Here is a 17,826-nt window from a genome sequence, read left to right as displayed (position 1 = left end):
GGGTTGGTCCCTACAGCGCGGAGCTGCGGGGACCTACCCCAGCTGCTCTGTCCCAGGTGTCCAAATTCAGCAGCTGTTGAAATTGATCAGCGGCTGATTTTAGGAAGCCCAGGGCAGAGCAACTCTGCCTCCGGCTTCCTATAGTCACTGCTGGTCAGTTTCAGCAGCGGCTGAATCTGGACGCCAGTTCCGACTTACATACAAATTCAACTTGAGAACAAACCTACAGTCCCTATATTGTACGTAACCCGGGGACTGCCTGTAAATGACTGTTGTGATGAAATCTTCAAGAATATGTCCAGCCAAAATTGGCATCTAACATCACAGTAATAAAGTGATTTTGTATAGGCCTGTCAATTAGTTAATTCTTCAGTGGCTTAGTGCATGGAATACATTACAGATTTCTGTTTTGCCTTGTAAGCAATAAACATAGGATCCAATCTTGTAAACATTCACATGACTACGTTGACTCAAATGAATTGTTCGATTGAAGTTGATAGGTTTATTCACAGGAATTATTTTCTATTTCTAATTAAGAGTATCTTGGCATCATCAATACCAACAGGATACATCGTGAGCAATTTTTAAAATCTGGGCTGTTTATCACATAGTGTCACTTAAAAATATCACTGCAGCATCCTCAGGATTCATAATGAACTAACTGGAAAAAAAGAAATGAAAAAATAAAAATGATATAAGCTAAATGAATAGATCCCCACCACAGCATTAAGCAACTACCTAATCACTTTCTTCTTATTTACTGTAATTGTTCTCTATTCATATTTTAATGGAAGCACTAGTAACTTTCTTTAAGACTCAGAAAAGTTAATTTCTTTTTAATGTGAAAAGAACACATCTGTGAGAGATCTGTGAGATTTAAAATATAATTAAATAGTAAATACTTACCAAAGCATTTCTGAACAAGTATTGAAACTCCCACATGGTGATGACACCTATTTAAAGATGTAGCCCTTCAAAAACTACCACAAGAATTGAGATACTTGCTATTTTATTGCCATTTTTAGATGGAATTTATAATAGTGGTCAGGGTATATAAAAATAATTCTTTTTAAAGGTATGCTGCTAAGTCAATTTCTTCCAGTATTTCAAAGCCATTTCTGACTTCAAATGTGGATTTATATGCACGCTAAGTTTTGTAATATGGATATTTTCAATTCAGAACTGAAGATCATGCAATTGATTTTTTTTTTTCTAGGCAAAGAGAGTTCTTGAGGTAGGCGTTAGTTCATCTACGGAAGATATTGATGAAGACAAAGTAGGTTATACTTACTTTTTTTAAGCTGTAGCTGTATTCACTCCTTTTTATAAGACTTTCGGATGTAATTAGTGATATAACTTTCAGAGCAGTTTTAGTAATGATTTGAACAAATATGTTTGATCATACAAACCCAGAATGTCTCAACAATCCATTTCACTCTGATTCTTGAAAACAAATGTTTTAGAATTTAATTTTGGTTGAAAATATCATATTAGTATTTTCTTAAACTGTTGCCAACTTCTCAGAGGGGTAGCCATGTTAGTCTGTATCTTCAAAAATGAGTCCCGTGGCACCTTCAAGACTAACAGATTTATTTGGAAATAAGCTTTCATGTTACTTGAATTGTCTCTGAAATACTTTTAAAGTGCAGTTCTCTGAAAAATGATTTATATAAAAGTGTACTTTCATAATCAGTAGATTATCTTCTGTATGTATTTAATATTGGCAGGTTATTTTAGTGACCAAATTTTACTCATTTTCATTCTGTTAGCACAACAGCACTATTAGAGCTTACAGGCATTCAAGTTTGAGTCTATTTATGTCTCATTATATTCTTGATGCAGAGACAAATTCTGCTCTCTGTTATTTGTGTGTAATCTCATTAAAGATATTTGGAGTTGTGAAATCACAATGATTACATCAGATTTGACTGAAAACCCACTGAGACCTGTAGGATCTTTGCTAATAATGAAGCAAGTGTGAAGGAGTAAGATTGACTTTGAGATCACAGTAATGATTTGCAATAATTTAAATAAGTTTAAACAAAAATGTGTTTGTTTAACTTAGAATTGATGTAAAAATAGGCACAATAATCATGGATTTTCACTCTCTCACCTGTGGAACTTTTTGTGAACTCTTGGAATTAGTAGAAATGTATGAGGGCAATTTGCACTATGGAAACTTCTCAGTCTCCCTCTCAGAATGTTTGGATTGTTGAATAAAATACTGCCTGTTTGATTAGGTGTTTTTCCTCCTGATTTTAGTGCAGAATGCAGCTCTGTAGAGGCTATTCACTTAATTGTTACTGATGAATAAAAAAAGTTACAATAATCTCTTTATCCAGAATAAGGAAAAATCTGTTCAATAGAGGTTTAATTTTACTTATGGCTAGGACAAGGATGAGACTGAAACAGTTAAACAGACACAGGAATCAGAAATATACCATGGTGGTGAAGTGCCTCAAAGTATGAGATCTGATGCTTCTGATCAGGAAGAAGATGAAGAGAGTGAAGGCTGTCCAGTGTCTATAAGTGAGTTTTTTGTTTCATAAGTCATTATTCAGTTTTGACTGTAACTTCATGCAACTAGTTTTATGGCACATTTTTAATGATTTTATAGATATATAAGAACAACAGAACTTATTTCAACTTTGTAAAATTGTCTAGTCTATCTCCTTTTCTGGGTAGTTTTTTTCCAATATCTTGTCCGGTCTCGGTTAACTTCCAGAAGTTGTGCAGTTTTCACTAACTTAGATGATTTATTTCATGGATTTCTTTTTTATAGAAACACAGAACTCATCATAGTAAATCAAATCTATGGTCTGTATAATCTAGTAACTTATGTCTGACAACAGTCAGCCATCAAGCAAACTTCAGAGGATGAGTCAAGAAACTCCACCCTTCTCTAATGAAGGCCTTGTGATACTTCTTAGTTGTCTTGAACATTGAAGCCTGGCGCTTACATTCCTTCTGATTTTTTTTTTCTTTCCATTAATAACTACTTTGAACATGTATATGGATAACAGATCACTTTCTTGAATCTAGTCATGTTCTTAGTCTCTGTGATATGATTAATCTGACAATGAATTCTACATTCAAATGTATTTGTATGAAGAAAATATTTCCTTTTTAATTTTAGTGGATGTTCCCTTGTTCATACATTGAGATTCAGGGAAACCAAAGTTTATTATCTACGTTGTCTATACCATTTATTATTTGATATATATTTATCATGTTCTCTTTTTCATCTCCTAAGGCAGATAATTTCAGTATTTTCAGTCTCTTTTCAGATGAATCTTTCCAAGCCCTAGTGGCTTTTATTCTCATTTTATTAATCTGATTCTGCAGTTCAACTCCAATTGCTATCTGTTCACTTTTCCTGGGTATTGCACCTAAATGTTTTCTCTTCTAATAGCGTTATTCCTAAATGATGTCCCTTTGTTCCACTCTTGACTACTTCTGCTTCCGTCATGGTTGCACTCCTGCTTCCATCATGGTTGCACTCTTCAAGTAGACTTTATAATAAATAAAAATACTTGGCTGCATTACAGCACAGCACTGGTATTTTGGTGTAATTGGTAGTACTTCCAGAAGGGTTTCTGTAGAGTATTTTCATTCTAGGAAAAGGCCTCACTGGAGAATTACAGGTCATTACCATTCTCCTACATGTATAATTTATCCTGTTCTGTTGAAATTCTAGGAACCTGATGTTGCCTTATTTCTTCTTCTAGAATATGAAGAGAACTTTAAAGACTGAATTTTATTTTTTGAAATACTTGTGGACAAGAATTTTAATTAACAGCCAGTGTAACTTCTATCTGTCACTAAGCTATTATGAAACCTTTGCATTGACTGACCAGGTTTGTCGAAAGCGGAAACACAAGCTTTAACTAATTATGGAAGTGGGGAAGATGAGAATGAAGATGAAGAAATAGAAGAATTTGAAGAAGGGCCTGTTGATGTCCAGACTTCACTGCAAGCCAGCAATGAAACTACAGCCGAAAATGAACAAAGACAGGTATTATCAGAGTTCTACAACTCCAAACCAAGTTGGTACCCAAAAATATTTCAATGAAGAGAAGTTATCTATGCACTGTATTCTTGAACCACTATGGTTGCTTTAAAGAAATATTATACATGGATACATGTCCTATGAAGGAACATGACCTATGAAGGAAGGCTGAAAGAATTGGGTTTGTTTAGTTTAGAAAAGAGAAGATTGAGGGGGGACATGATAGTAGTTTTCAGGTATCTAAAAGGGTGTCATAAGTATTGGTGCTTGGTTCGGTAAAATGGCAGGAGCCCCAGAGGCTCAAGGTTCAAATACCCAGTGAAAATACAGAATGATGGCAAGACAACAAGTTTTGCTAAAGGAGTGATTTATTAAGCTGAACAACTTCCTAACATTTACCTAATATAATGAACAACTACTTAATATTTACCATACAACAACTTCTAAACCCTACCTACGTTACAGCTAAGTCAAATATATACACACTTTAAAAAACTGTTTCTTTAACACTGACAATAGCAAGGGTAAAAGTTACCACAGAGCAATATATTTTCTAACCTGTCTCTTTTAAACAACTTAACAATAGTGGGGGTAAATTAAATACTTACAAACTCAGCAACAACAACACAAAGACACACAAGGAAACGGAGCATGCTCGAGATTCGTGCACCCCTTTTTAGATTCGTTGGGTGGGAGGGCAGCCTTTTGGTGATCAGTCCTAAGCCAGACTCAGATTCTGTCTTCCAATATCTGGGAGCCCTCCCGGAGCTGAGGCCTGAGAGGTTTTTATGTTCATGCCTATTACCATATTTGGTGTTGTTTGTGCTCTGGGAGTGGCATGGGAATGGTCTGGGTGTGGTGTGAGGCCCATATATGGTGTTGAGTGCTGGACTCTGACAAGCTCCATTTTATTGGTAGATAAGCCTTGTTGCTATCCATGTGATGTAGTGAGGTTGCTGAGGTAGATCTCGGCTATACGCGCCAGGCCTGGCCAAGAGAACCCATACTTGACAATAAAGAGGAGGGAGAAAACTTGTTCATCTTGGCCTCAGAGGATAGAACAAGAAGCAATGGGCTTAAGCTGCAGCAAGGGAGGTTTAGGTTGGACATTAGGAAAAAGTCCCTTACTGTCAGGGTAGTCAAACACTGGAATAAATTGCCCAGGGAGGTTGTGGAATCTCCATCTCTGGAGATATTTAAGAGTAGGTTAGATAAGTAGGTTAGATAAATGTCTATCAGGGATGGTCTAGAAAGTATTTGGTCCTGCCATGAGGGCAGGGGGCTGGACTCGATGACCTCTCGAGGTCCTTTCCAGTCCTAGAATTCTATGATTTTTCCTGTCACACTTTCTTCTTGAGTTCTTGTCAATAATAGTATTTGCATGATCAGTTCTCGATCCTATCGTATTTAATACTGTTTTTTTCAATGATCTGGAAGGGAACATAAAATCATTACTAATAAAGTTGGCAGATGAGATAAAGATTGGGGGAGTTGTGAATCAAGGAAAAGGGAAGCTCACTGATAGAGTGATCCTGCTCATGTGGTAAGCAAGCTTACAATGTTTTTGTATTGCCTAAGTATAAAGCCCCATACTCTTAGGAGCAAAGAATGTAGGCCACTTTTAAAGAATGGGAGACTTTTCATATGACTCCCAAGTTTTTCTCAGAATCACTGCTTCTCAGGATAATCAGCCAAATGTGAACTCCCAGTGTGACCCTGTGGCCAAAAGGGGTAATACAGTTTTTGGATTTGTAATGCAGATAACCTTCCTATTCATACTCAAGATTATATTACTTCTCTATTCAGCATTAGTGTAACTTCTTCGGATTACTTCGTGCAGTTCTGCTGTGCACAGTTGAATGAGGATGTTGATAAATTAAAGAGGGTTTTGTGGTGCACCATGAGAGTGATAAATAATTAGAAAACATGCCTTTCAGTGACAGTCTCAAGAAGCTCAATAAAGATAAAGCAAGAGATGACTTGGTTTCAGTATAGATAACTACCTATATGGGGAACAGAAATTTTGAGAAGAGGGGCTCCTCATTATAGGAGATGAAGGATTGTAACACGATCCAATGGTTAGCAGTTGAAGCTAAACACATTCAGACTGAAAATAAGATGCTATTTTTAATAGTGAGGATAACTGATCATTAGAACATCTTATCAAGAGTTATAGTGGACTTTTCATTATTAAAACTTTTAAATATTGATTTGTTTTTGAAACAAACATATTTGCTTTAGTTCAAATAGAAATTAAGGGAAGTCCTATGGCCTGTGTTTATATGCAGGGGGTCAGACTAGATCATTTTCTTCTGACCTGATGATTAGAATGTGACATGCCAATTTTTTAATACATTTTGTGGCAGAAGACTGTGAAAACCATAATATTATCCATGATTGGGAGAGGCAGGATGCCTATGTGTGGTGAGGAAGGAAGGGTTTGGAGAAAGAGCCCACCAGGCCCTCACTCTCCTAGCCGTGGTTCTTGTTCTTACTACAGGTGATGTAACCTGGCCTGTGTAGTGGCAGTGACACTCGGGTTTAGTGCATTTAAAGTTTCTGTTGTTCATTTCCCATCTTTAGAGAATAATGTTAGTTTAGTTTGTTACACCACCTAGCTCAGTAGCCATTGGTGATGTCATAGGGTTGTTGCTTTAAAAATACCTAATGACTTGATAAAGCCTCTTTTCACCAAATTGGAAACAGAAAATTTGAGACTAATTGACTTTGAATAAGGAGGTTTTTTCAGAGAATTTTGCAGATCTCTCATACGTTTTCAACATTTTAAGTTTCATATTCATCTAGTCTCATCGTTTATCTTCATAGATTTTTAAGACCAGAAGTATAACTGATAGTCATCTAGACTGATCTGTATAATATAGGCCATCAGATTTTACACAGTGATTCCAGGATTTGGGTCAAAAACTTGAACTAAAGCATATATTATAGAGGTATCCTGTCTGGATTTAAAGCCTTCAACTGAGAGAAAATGTACCACATCCTTCACTGTTAAAATATTTTTTTTTTACATTTCCGGGCTGAATTTTGCTAGGTTAAAACTATGATTTCTTTAACACACATTTGGTTAGCATAGTCTTCAGATTCAGTCTGATTTAGTGCATCAGTTTAAAGCTTTGGCATCAGAGAATTTGTATGTCAAGTGAACTGTCCCTACGTATTCCAGTTACAGTCTCGCTGTGTTTTAAAAACCCTCTGGGAAAACTGCTATTCCAAAACTTGTATTTTATAAAGATCATGCACACCATAGTGATAATTTTTTAGTCTGTTTTGGAACTCTGAAAATCTGTATTAAAAACCCATTCTTCCCACCTTTCAAAATGCAGGGTAACTATTTCACTTTGTAGATATGGACATGAAGGTAACTTCATTTTGTCCTACAGGACAGTTTATTCTCCTTGTAATATGATAGCTTACAGTAAAAGAGATTTGGTCCTATTGTTACTACTCAGTTTTCTAAAGGAAAACTCCAACTATTTCCATCTTTTTTTTAATTTTTTTTTATTTGTCTTAGCATTTATGGCAAGGACATAGTTATCAAAGACTTCTTAAAAGTCCAGATACATTGTTTGGTGCTGGTTCTTTCTTCATTGTTTCATTGATAGGTCCTTGAAACTTGTAGTAGATTTACTAAAACCCCAATTTGCCTTTGCAGAAGTCATTCTATCATCCCAGTTGGTCAATGCATGCTTTATAATTCTATTCCATTTTTTTTAATCCAATTTAAGTGCACTGAAATAAATTTTACCAATCTATAATTTAAAGACCTGTACAATTACTGGCTATTCTCCAGCCTTCTAGTATGGTGGTAGATTTCAAAATAAACTTTCAGTATTTTTATATTTCAACCACTTGATTGTTAGAAATTATTGAATGAGTATTATTTGTTTCTGGAGACTTGTTCCTTAATTTACTAATGAGTGAAGGGTTGAAAGGACTTCTGAAGGCTTTTTTAAAATACAGGCATTTTGCTAAAATGCCTAAGAGATAGCCAAGTATAACTAAGAGCACCGAATGAGATAAATACTGAGGGCGGAGGAGCTTTTCATTTTGATAAATAGGCTTACAATGAGAACTAAGAAGGTAAAAGAAAAATTTAGGCTGTCAGGTTAAAACATCTTAACAGTGAGATCTTTAATCTATGGAAGAGCAACTAACAAGTAAACTGTGGAACTTACAGAATATTCAAAACCACGGATTTTGCCAGACTGGAGAGTCTCCGGACTTTGGGATAGAGAGAAGACCAGATAACTACTCAACTCTCCCTCATAGAAGTTTTTGTCTAAACATTATTTTTCCTGTTTAGATTCCAGAAGAATCTGATAAACCAAATGAATGTGAGATTTTATCTAAACAGGAATCTATTAATGCTAAAGGTAAGATCTGAATAAAGCTTTAAATTAGGTGTACAACAAAAACTTATCACTCATGTGACTTGACCTGGAAGAACAAAGAAGTAGACTAAACTTGTAAGAGTTCATTGGATTATTTTAAATTGGATTGTTTTGCTGATTCTTGCATGTGCTGAGATCTAATTATATAAAATTAGAAAAAACAAGCATTTTAAAAGGGAAACTCTATACAGTAAACTTTCGATAATCCAGCACCTTTAGGACCCAGGGGGTGCCAGATTATCGGAAGGGGGGCTATGAAGGGTCTGGGGTGGAGGGGAGGGTTGGCTGGAAACTGTGCAGCGTGGGAGAGGGCAGCGCTGCGGGACCAACCCTGCAGCACCCCAGCTACTCTGCCCCCAGCTTCTCCAAGTCAGCTGCTGGTCAGTTTCAGCAGTGACTGACTTGGGGAAGCCTGGGGCAGAGCACCTCCAATTATCCGGCTGGCCAGAGCACTTCTGGGTTCCAGTTGGTGCCGGACTATCAGGAGTGCCAAACCACTGGATGCCAGGCAGTTGGAGTTTTACTGTATAACCAAGCTTATGTGATAGGTTTGCATTTAGGCACTTGTCCATGGCAGAACTTTCAGGTTTGTTTTGATATCATGGTTCATGCAGTTTTGATTAAATCACTCTTGTATCTAGAAAAAAAATCGATGCCATTGGACAATAGCTGATGGGGGATAATGCTTTAGTAAACTTCGGTGATAAAGCTTGAATTCCTTAATCGACACACAATTGCTGCTGTGCCACCTTCTAACTCCATGCCATTTTCATCCTTCTTTGTAAAAAACATAAGGCTTTAAATATTTACGTGAACTTCACTGTGAGAGAAATTTTATGTTAGATGGGGACTGATACCAAATCCAAATTCATATCTACTGGAGAAGTGCTGGGAAAATGTGTCAACGTTTGTTGTGTGGTTCTATAAATGTTCCGAAAATAAATTGCCCTTCTGTTCTTGGCTATTATTGGCGAAAGATGGCAAGTCTGCTGGGCATCATGATGATTGCTTCTTATGTCACCAAAGAGTTCTTTTCTGTTACAGTCAGCAGTATTCTGTTTTCTACAGCAATACCTGCTTTTCTCATAGATTGACAACTCTGTGTGTTAATTGATTCTGTAGTTCTTCAGTAGTCCTAAAAAACATTAAGAAATTTTGCACATTGTACTGTTTTAAATTATGTATGAAGGGCATACACAGACTAGGAAAAAGTAAACAATTCTGAGTACCTCAGAAATTCCCCTCGGTCATAATAATAGTGTTTTAATGTCAACAAAAGTAATGTTTCCACGTACACCAGCAGTCAATTTTAACGTTGTATCTGCAACCAGGAGTAGTGTCACAAGTCTCTCTCAATATCTTTAGTGTTGCGAATATATACTGATTCATCATAAAAATACTAACCTTGCCTTCAGAAATTTGTATTATACATTTTGTTTTGTTATAAAGTTTGTGGATGATTTAAAAAAGCTAATTTTAACATCAGAATTTTAAATTAAGAAACTCAACAATTCCGTGGTTTTCAAAATTGCAGATTGATAAACTTTCTAAAACACTGCTAAAAATTACTCTGGTATAGTACCAAACAACTTAAAATGAGTATAGTTTTGCACTGTGATAATTTACCAGTAAATAATTTTGCTACCTTTATAATGAGCGAAATTCTAGATATAAAATACTTCTGTTTTTTACATCAATGTGTATATAGATATTTTATTTTAAATGACTTACCGGATAGATCAGTCTCTTGTAAATTATGACTTTATAGTATCTTTCTCTCACATATGCTTTGAAATAACTTTAAAAAAGCCTTACTATGAATGTGATCTATAAATTAGGCAGATCAAATGTTTTGTTTTGTTCTGTTTTTTTGCTTTTAAAAAATAAACGGGTGCTTGACTTCAAGGTTAGTCTTTAAACCCCAGGAAGATATTAAATGTGTACTCTCTGTACCTTAATGTATTGGCTTTTCATTATACAGTAGACTTCCGATAATCCGGCACCTTTGGGACCTAGGTAGTGCCGGATTATTGGATATGCCGGAGTATCAGGAGGTACTCCAGTGGGTGGCTGTAACGGATCTGCCAGGACCCGCACTGCATCTGGGGGTGGGCGGGGAACAGCGTGGCGAGGGGCAAACCCTCCGCCATTTTGCAGGAAGGTGGGGAAGCCCTGCGCCGTCACCAAGAGTTTCCGGGAGGGGAGCGGGCTCCCCACCCCCAGACTGCAGTAGTTATGGCCGAGCAGGGGGGTGAGGGGCGGTGCTGCAGGACCAACCCGACAGCACCCCAGCTGCTGTGCTGCTTCCTCAAGTCTGTTTCAGCAGCGGTGGACTTGGGGAAGCAGCAGAGCAGGGCAGCTGAGGTGATGGCAGGTGCTGAGCAGGGGGGTGAGGGGCGGTGCTGCGGGACCAACCTGGCAGCACCCCAGCTGCCCCTAGTCCACTGCTGCCGCTGCTGAAACTGACGAGTGGCGGACTTGGGGAAGCTGCAGAGCAGCTTGGGTGCTGCTGTGTTGGTCCCGCAGCGCTGCCCCTCTCCCCCCTGCTCAGTGATAACTATTGCAGTCTGGGGGGTGGGGAGCCCACTCTCCTCCTGGAAACTCTGTGGAGGCGCGGGGCTTCCCCTGCCTTCCTGCAAAACAGCAGAGGGTTCGCCCCTCACTGCGCCCTTCCCTGCCCACCCTCCACACCCCCCGGCGGGTCGCAGTGTGGGTCCTGGGAGACCTGTCACAGGGGTATAATCCCCTTCTCCCCTTCCCTTTCCCAGCTACAAGTGCCCATGGGTCTCACAGCAGCTCCAATTGTCTGGCTGGCCAGAGCACTTTGGGGTTCCAGTTGGTGCTGGACTATCAGGAGTGCCGGACTACTGGACGCCAGACATTTGGAGTTTTACTGTGTTAATTTTACTTGGCAATAAATGTTTACAAGGCTGCTAGTTCTCAAAGGTTGCAGGAATATTAATTTCTGTTCTTGTCAGACAAATAGACTCCTTGTAAATGATTGTATTATTCATATGAAGGTTTTTTTTTTTCAAAATATTAAGAAGTCATTTACTTTGTCAAATGCTTTGTGTTCTTAGATGAACAAGCTGTGCCTGCTGTTTTGCCTCATTATCTCAATGTGCTGGAAAATAAGCAACATCTCACAGTCAGTGCACCTGAGTCTGTTACTGATACCAGTGTGTCAGCAACAGAAGAGCCAAATACTTCATTACCAGTAAATGAAATTCAGACATCAGAAACAATGTGCATAGAAACCAAGTCTTTGACTGGAAGCCCAGAAAGCTCCATGGCTGGCAGCCCTGATACAGAGTCACCCGTGTTAGTGAATGAATATGTACGTATAACCTGAATTTCCATATTGTTTGTCTTAACTTTGAAATGGCCAATTTTATAGTCAAGTCTTCTTTCCAGACTCATTCAGTTTGTAGGTTAAATTGTGTATACAAGCACTTCATTTCTTTGCTTTTTAGTTATATTTTAAGAGTACAAGTTGGACCTCGCTGGGACCTGACCAGTCCCAAATGAGGGCATGTGCTGGACCAGGGGAGACCCTTCCCCACCTATGCTATTGCCCCGCCCCTTCCCTCCCCGGGCTGCTAGCCAGATGCTGCTCTTTGGGGCTCTTCCCCTGCAATGGGGCGCCTGGCTGAATCTCTCTCTCACACACATCCTGCTCCTACCCCAATGCCAGACTTCCCTATACCTGGGCTCTGTGGTACAGGAACATCTCTTGTCCTGCCGGACTACACGTATTGCCAGACCAGAGTGTCCCAGTTAAGGGAGGTACGACCTGTATATATTTGTGTATTTTAAGTACAGATATCTGAGTACATAGAGAGCAGAATCATGTACCCCTGTATTTTCCTCTTAAAATGTCAAATTCTGTCAACAGGAAGCTGGGTCAGGAAACATAAGTCAAAAGTCTGATGAAGATGACTTTGTGAAAGTTGAAGACTTGCCGCTTAAACTCACAATATATTCAGAGGTATTTTGCTTGTTTTTCTGCACCTACAAGAACCCCTCACAGAAATGAGTCTTGTTTTCTAAATTGAGAGGATGGAGAAGTGCGTGTGTTGGGTGGGGGGGATATACATGATTTTGTAAATTGCTTTGTTTTATCCACTCCCAAGGCAGATCTAATGAAGAAAATGGTGGCAGAGGCCAAGACTAATAGTTTGTCTGACGAAATACTAGATAGTGATGGAATGCAAGGTGAAGAATTAGCAGGAGACTCTCAAATACTGAAAGAACCCGGTAAGAGATTTTTTAAATTCCTAACTCATGGGTATCCTTTAGGGAGAGTTAAGCTTTAATTAGGGTCTAAACCAGGGCTACTCAACTTTGGAAACCTCCACTGCAACAGTGATACAGCAAATGCCGAGGGCTGCAACTTAAGTGTGGTTGTCTATATGCAAATAGCTTCTTACACATGGGTATGCTGCTGACTTCAGTAACTTTTACCACTCAGGATAATCTCAACTGTGACTAAAGAAGCAATCCTTTTCTAATTTGAAGTTATGGTAAGGAAGGTTCTGATATAAGTTAATTACACTTATTATATGATTCAGAACTACTACTGCTAAGCCTGCTACTGTTAATTACACTTATTATATGATTCAGAACTACTTAATTTGTAGGTAACTGGGGTCAACATTGTGAATAAAGTCTTTGAATCTGTATTGACTATTTCAGCAGGGAGGTGAGATGCAGGTGGGGAAAGGAGTTAGGGATAGAAGAGGTGAAGGAGGAAAAAAATCCAAGTTGATTTAACCAGAAATTTTGATGGCATTTTTAGACATATTTCAGATGCGTAAGTGAGGAATGCTTAAATAGTAAGGAAGGGAGGTTGAACCCTTTCTCTTCTGTTCAAGATGGGAAGATGCAAAGTCACACAAACAGAAGTGGTATTTTCAGGGCTGGCCCGAGCCATTTTGGTGCCCTGGGCCCGGGTGTGCGCCGCTGCCCCTGGGGCGCACGGCGCAAGCCCAGGCCCACCCCAAGCCCAGGCCCGCCCCTGGTGCACGTGGTGTATGCGCTGCCTAGCCCAGCCTAGCCTGGCCACCGCTGCTGGCGTGCAGTACCTGGCCGTGCAGGGCCGGCGCCGCAGGGATAAGGGGGGGCTGGTGCCTGGTGGTAGCTATAAGGGATGCTTCGCGCCCCTTACAGCTGCCATTGGTTGGCGCCCCGGGCAGTTGCCTGGCTCACCCACACCTTAGTCTGGCCCTGAGTATTTTAAAAGCCTGGACATACCTTGCTTATTATGGGTTTTAATTACAAGCTGATATTTTCTGGTTTACTTTCTGATTAAAAGGTTTCATATTACATTCCAGTTTACGTGTAAAAAATTAAAGTACAGTCCAATAGACTATCAGGCTAACTGACATACAAGTTCATTCTTTTGTGCTAAATTTAAAGAGATTTTCAAAACCAACTTCGTAGAATTAAAAAATAGAATTTCAAGTTTGGCTTGGGTCCTATTCTTAACTTCAGTTCACATCAGATGAAAGGGTGCTAGTATAATAGTAAGAGACACAGATATTTGAACAGTTATAAAAACTTGATATTTAACTGTATGGTATGGGAATAAGACATTGCAGTTTTCCTTCTTAATGTTGGATTCATGTAAATGTTACTATGGACTAGTCTACACAAAATTGCAATGAATTAATTGGTTCTGGAGCTCTCTGTTTATTTTGGGTTGAATATCTTCTGTCAGTTTTGCTTAAAATTTGAAACTGAATTAGGGTGCTCTTCATCTGAAATAAGAATGCTCACGTGATGGGTTGCATCGGTCACAGTGCGCAAACTGTCTGTAGTCCAACAACGAGTAGGGCTCATCTTATTAAAATGTTTTCACCCATTACTTTTAAGCAGTTATGCATCTTAACAGGTGTATATTTAATTGAGATTTAGTAATTGTTCCTGATGAGTGCAATTTTTGTTTTGCAGAAACTGCTGGAGCTCAAAGTGCATGAAAAAATTCCAGAAACTCCTTCCTTAGACCCTATCCACATATACCAGTGCATATAGAAAATTGGCACAAATGTCACTAAATTTGAATCTGTATAAAAATGTAAATTAGTTTTTGACACTACTGCATTTAGGATAGGTATGCTGACTTCCGGCAGGGCAGTTCAAACAGCTGTAACTGAATCCTTTATTTACTCTTACTGCACTGTTCTTTTTCTGTCTTAATCTTTTTTATTGTGATTTGAGTAATTTTTAAATGGTTTAAAATGTAGTTTTAAATAAAGGTTGAACTTGTCTGTAAAGCCTTTGTGAATCATTATTTTACAATTTCTGGAACAGTTCTGATGCTGTGCAAAGGCATCTAGCTCATGACAGCATGAAGGGCTCTGTAGTGAATATTTAATTGTAGCAGTGTTGTCTGAATGACATACTGTATCAGTTTTCCTGGCTCAGGACAACTAGTTTAATGGCTCTGAAACTGTGTTTACCTACTGTTACCTCACATCCACTTTCAATTACATTAATTTTAGAAGTTTCTTCTATCTTCATTTGACAGTACTTATTTTAATCATTTCCCCCTTACTTTGTGGAGGTGTTCTACACAATCAGCAAAGTTTAAGAAATAGGGAAGTGTGATTACAAAACTCAATTGATATAACTACAAGCAACTTCAATTTTATTGAAATTAAGTAGATTCATTCCCTGTGGCTGCTGGCCCTTTGCCCCTCTCCTGCCAAAATCCTATCTGACAGCCTGACCAGAGAGGTTCAACCTATATTTAAACTGAACAGATTTCCCTTCCCATCAAACACCAAACCTTTAAATTGCTAACAACTTAGTTCAGTTATGATGAGCACTTATTTAATCAAATGTTTAAGTGATGTGAATATTCATGTTTAGGTTATCAACTTATTTAAAATTAATATCAGTATATTATGGCATACCAAGTAGAAATAAAAACAGCCTGCATTATTAGCCTACCATCATTAGGATATTTAATTCCAAGTATGAGAACCTTAACTTTTGAAATTCCTGACTTCAGAACATAACCACCATACTGGGTCAGACCATGGGTGTATCTAGCTCAGTATCCTATCTCCTGACCGTGGCTAATGCCAGGTGCCCCACAGGGAATGAACAGAGCAAATAATAATAAAGTGATCCCTCCCCTATCACCCATTCCCAAACAGCCACTAGGGACACCATTCCTACCTATTCTGGCTAACAGCCATTGATGGACTTGCTCTCCAGGAATTTATCTATTTCTTTTTTCAACCCTGTTAAAAGTCCCAGTCAAAAATGTTTCACTGTTTATCCTAATGCTGTCTTCCTTGGTTGGCTACATAGTGCAGAAAGTATTCTTGAGTGCAAGAGTCTAGTAACTATATCTATTGAGTAGGTTTTTTTCCTTTATTGCTTGCTGAAAATTAGAGTGGCAGTCTTTCTCCAGTTGGGGAAAGAAGTTGAGCAGCTGCAGTGCTACTGGAGTCCAGAACTGAAGTTGTACAGAACCACTCATAACTGTTCCTTTGCACAATGGGGGGGGGGGGTGATTAGGAAGAGAAATGGACAGAGGAGGGAAAACCTATTCTCTACGCAAGTTAAACTGATAAGGGGGGGCTTGCTTTAAGTCAAAGGACCCTCTATACCCTGTCCCCCCAGTGTGGTATTCCTGAAGCCTATACCTATTTGTGTATGAGGTGGGAATCTTCCAGAAAATTGTTACTTAGCCATTGTACTAAAGCTTGGTTGCAGTATTTATTGGTCAAAAAGTCTTTCTTACTGCAGTTACAACAGCTAGAGTGGGAGAAGTCATAAGCGCTTTAGAAATGTATTTTTAGGCTTCCTGATTTAACTGTTCAACGAAGAACTGAGCAGAAAAATGAGCCTCTGAAAGAATTTCTCAAGGATGCACTGTTTCACTTAAAATAGTGATAGCTACACCAGACTAACACGGCTACATTTCTGAAACAAAATACAGGGCTATGTTGGACAAACGTCTCAGACGCTTCGCCAAAGGATCAATGCCCACAAAACAGATATTAGTCAGGATCACAAAGAAAAAACAGTTTCTTGCCATTTCAACCACAAAGGACAATGTCTCAAGGACTTAATTACATGCATCCTGCTTCAGAAGCCTTTTAAATCTGCACTTGAAAGGGAATCCCCTGAACTGTCATTCATGCTAAAATTCGACATTCTACGCGTGGGTCTCAACAAAGACTGTAGCTATCTTACCCATTACAAAGATAGAGGTGATAATTGGGGAAGCTAATACCATTAGCTCACAGACATTTACCTTCCTCCCCATCCCCCTTCTGTTCCAAAATTTGATTTGTCTTTTTCATGTGTGTTCATTTTTTTTAATTGTATCCTTTGGTATATATGGTTGTGACTATTTTCTTCCACTATTTGATCTGAGGAAGTGGGTCTGGCCCATGAAAGCTCATCATCTAATAAACTATCTTGTTAGTCTTTAAAGTGCTACATAGTCCTGTATTTTGTTTGTTTCACTTAAGTTACATTGAGGGCTTCCAACTTGTAATTCTACAAGGAAAATTATTTAAGGTCAATTGCTACAGTATGTTCTGTGGACAGATCTAAATACCACTTCTATATCTTTGTATTCCCCCATTTTGACAAGTGTTCAGAACAACTGATGTTGTGAAAGACAATCCTGCTTTAGAGCTATTGCCTTTTGTTAAACAGAGTCTGAGCAAGTAGATAGATCTATGGAGGAATAGAGTTGCTTGTCTGTTGTCAGTCAAGCTGAAAGTGTTTGTGAGAATGCTTCACTTTTCTAACTAGTGAACTTATCCTAGTGAAGTTACATTAACTTATACAATCAAATACCAGTATGGTACTTTAAACAGGATTGCAGGAGAAAGTGGACTTTTAAAGCCCCTAAAACACTGGCTTATCACTGAACACGAGACTAGGGGAAAATGGTACAAGGAAATTAAAGACCTTTGAACGACAGCTATTGCTTAGAGCCATGGTCCCCAACACAGGGCCTGCCGTGTGTCCAGGGCTGGCGCACAGCACATATACAGCCCCGCCTTTAGGCATGTGGTGCCAAAAGATTGGGGGCCACTGGCTTAGAACAAATCAAAAATTGTATCAAAAGTAATTGGCCAAGAGCTCTTTAAGAACCAAAGGTGTATTACAATACTTCCCACCACTACTTGATGATGCATTCTACTTAGTTCTGTTTTGTAACTTGATAAATCTGCATGTACTTATTATTTTAAAACAATCTAAGCTTTACCTCTGAGTCACCAATGTAGCCTGAAGCTTTCATGGACTAACAGCACACTATTGATTTAAAAAACTAGAATGCTAGAAAATTAACAGTCATGTTTACATTTCACAGCCTGAGTAAATGTTTTTAATAGGGATCCTGTCGGAATCCATTCTTGAATGTAAAAATGT

At 38.6% G+C, this 17,826-nt stretch overlaps 1 protein-coding gene across 11 annotated transcripts in view; it reads left to right on the top strand.

Moving 5' to 3' along the window:
* Positions 1-14,696, top strand: part of PCM1 (pericentriolar material 1) — an 86,459-nt gene extending 71,763 nt beyond the window's left edge. For 9 of the 11 annotated variants that reach the window (XM_075931153.1, XM_075931162.1, XM_075931161.1 and 6 more), the window contains 8 exons: positions 1,217-1,276; positions 2,391-2,529; positions 3,858-4,015; positions 8,334-8,403; positions 11,502-11,758; positions 12,317-12,409; positions 12,555-12,678; positions 14,374-14,696. In XM_075931153.1, the coding sequence (XP_075787268.1) occupies positions 1,217-1,276; positions 2,391-2,529; positions 3,858-4,015; positions 8,334-8,403; positions 11,502-11,758; positions 12,317-12,409; positions 12,555-12,678; positions 14,374-14,399 (927 nt within the window). In that variant the 3' untranslated portion in view covers positions 14,400-14,696. Of the gene's footprint in view, positions 1-1,216; positions 1,277-2,390; positions 2,530-3,857; positions 4,016-8,207; positions 8,404-11,501; positions 11,759-12,316; positions 12,410-12,554; positions 12,679-14,373 lie in introns of those variants that run through there. The other 2 variants (XM_075931157.1, XM_075931163.1) reach the window with 2 other exon arrangements.
* Positions 14,697-17,826: the final 3,130 nt, after the last annotated feature.

This window comes from Pelodiscus sinensis, chromosome 5 (genome assembly GCF_049634645.1).
Source record: "Pelodiscus sinensis isolate JC-2024 chromosome 5, ASM4963464v1, whole genome shotgun sequence".
Taxonomy (NCBI): Eukaryota; Metazoa; Chordata; order Testudines; family Trionychidae; genus Pelodiscus; species Pelodiscus sinensis.
The sequence above is the reverse complement of the archived record's forward strand: the minus strand, read 5'-3'. Positions and strand labels throughout refer to the sequence as shown.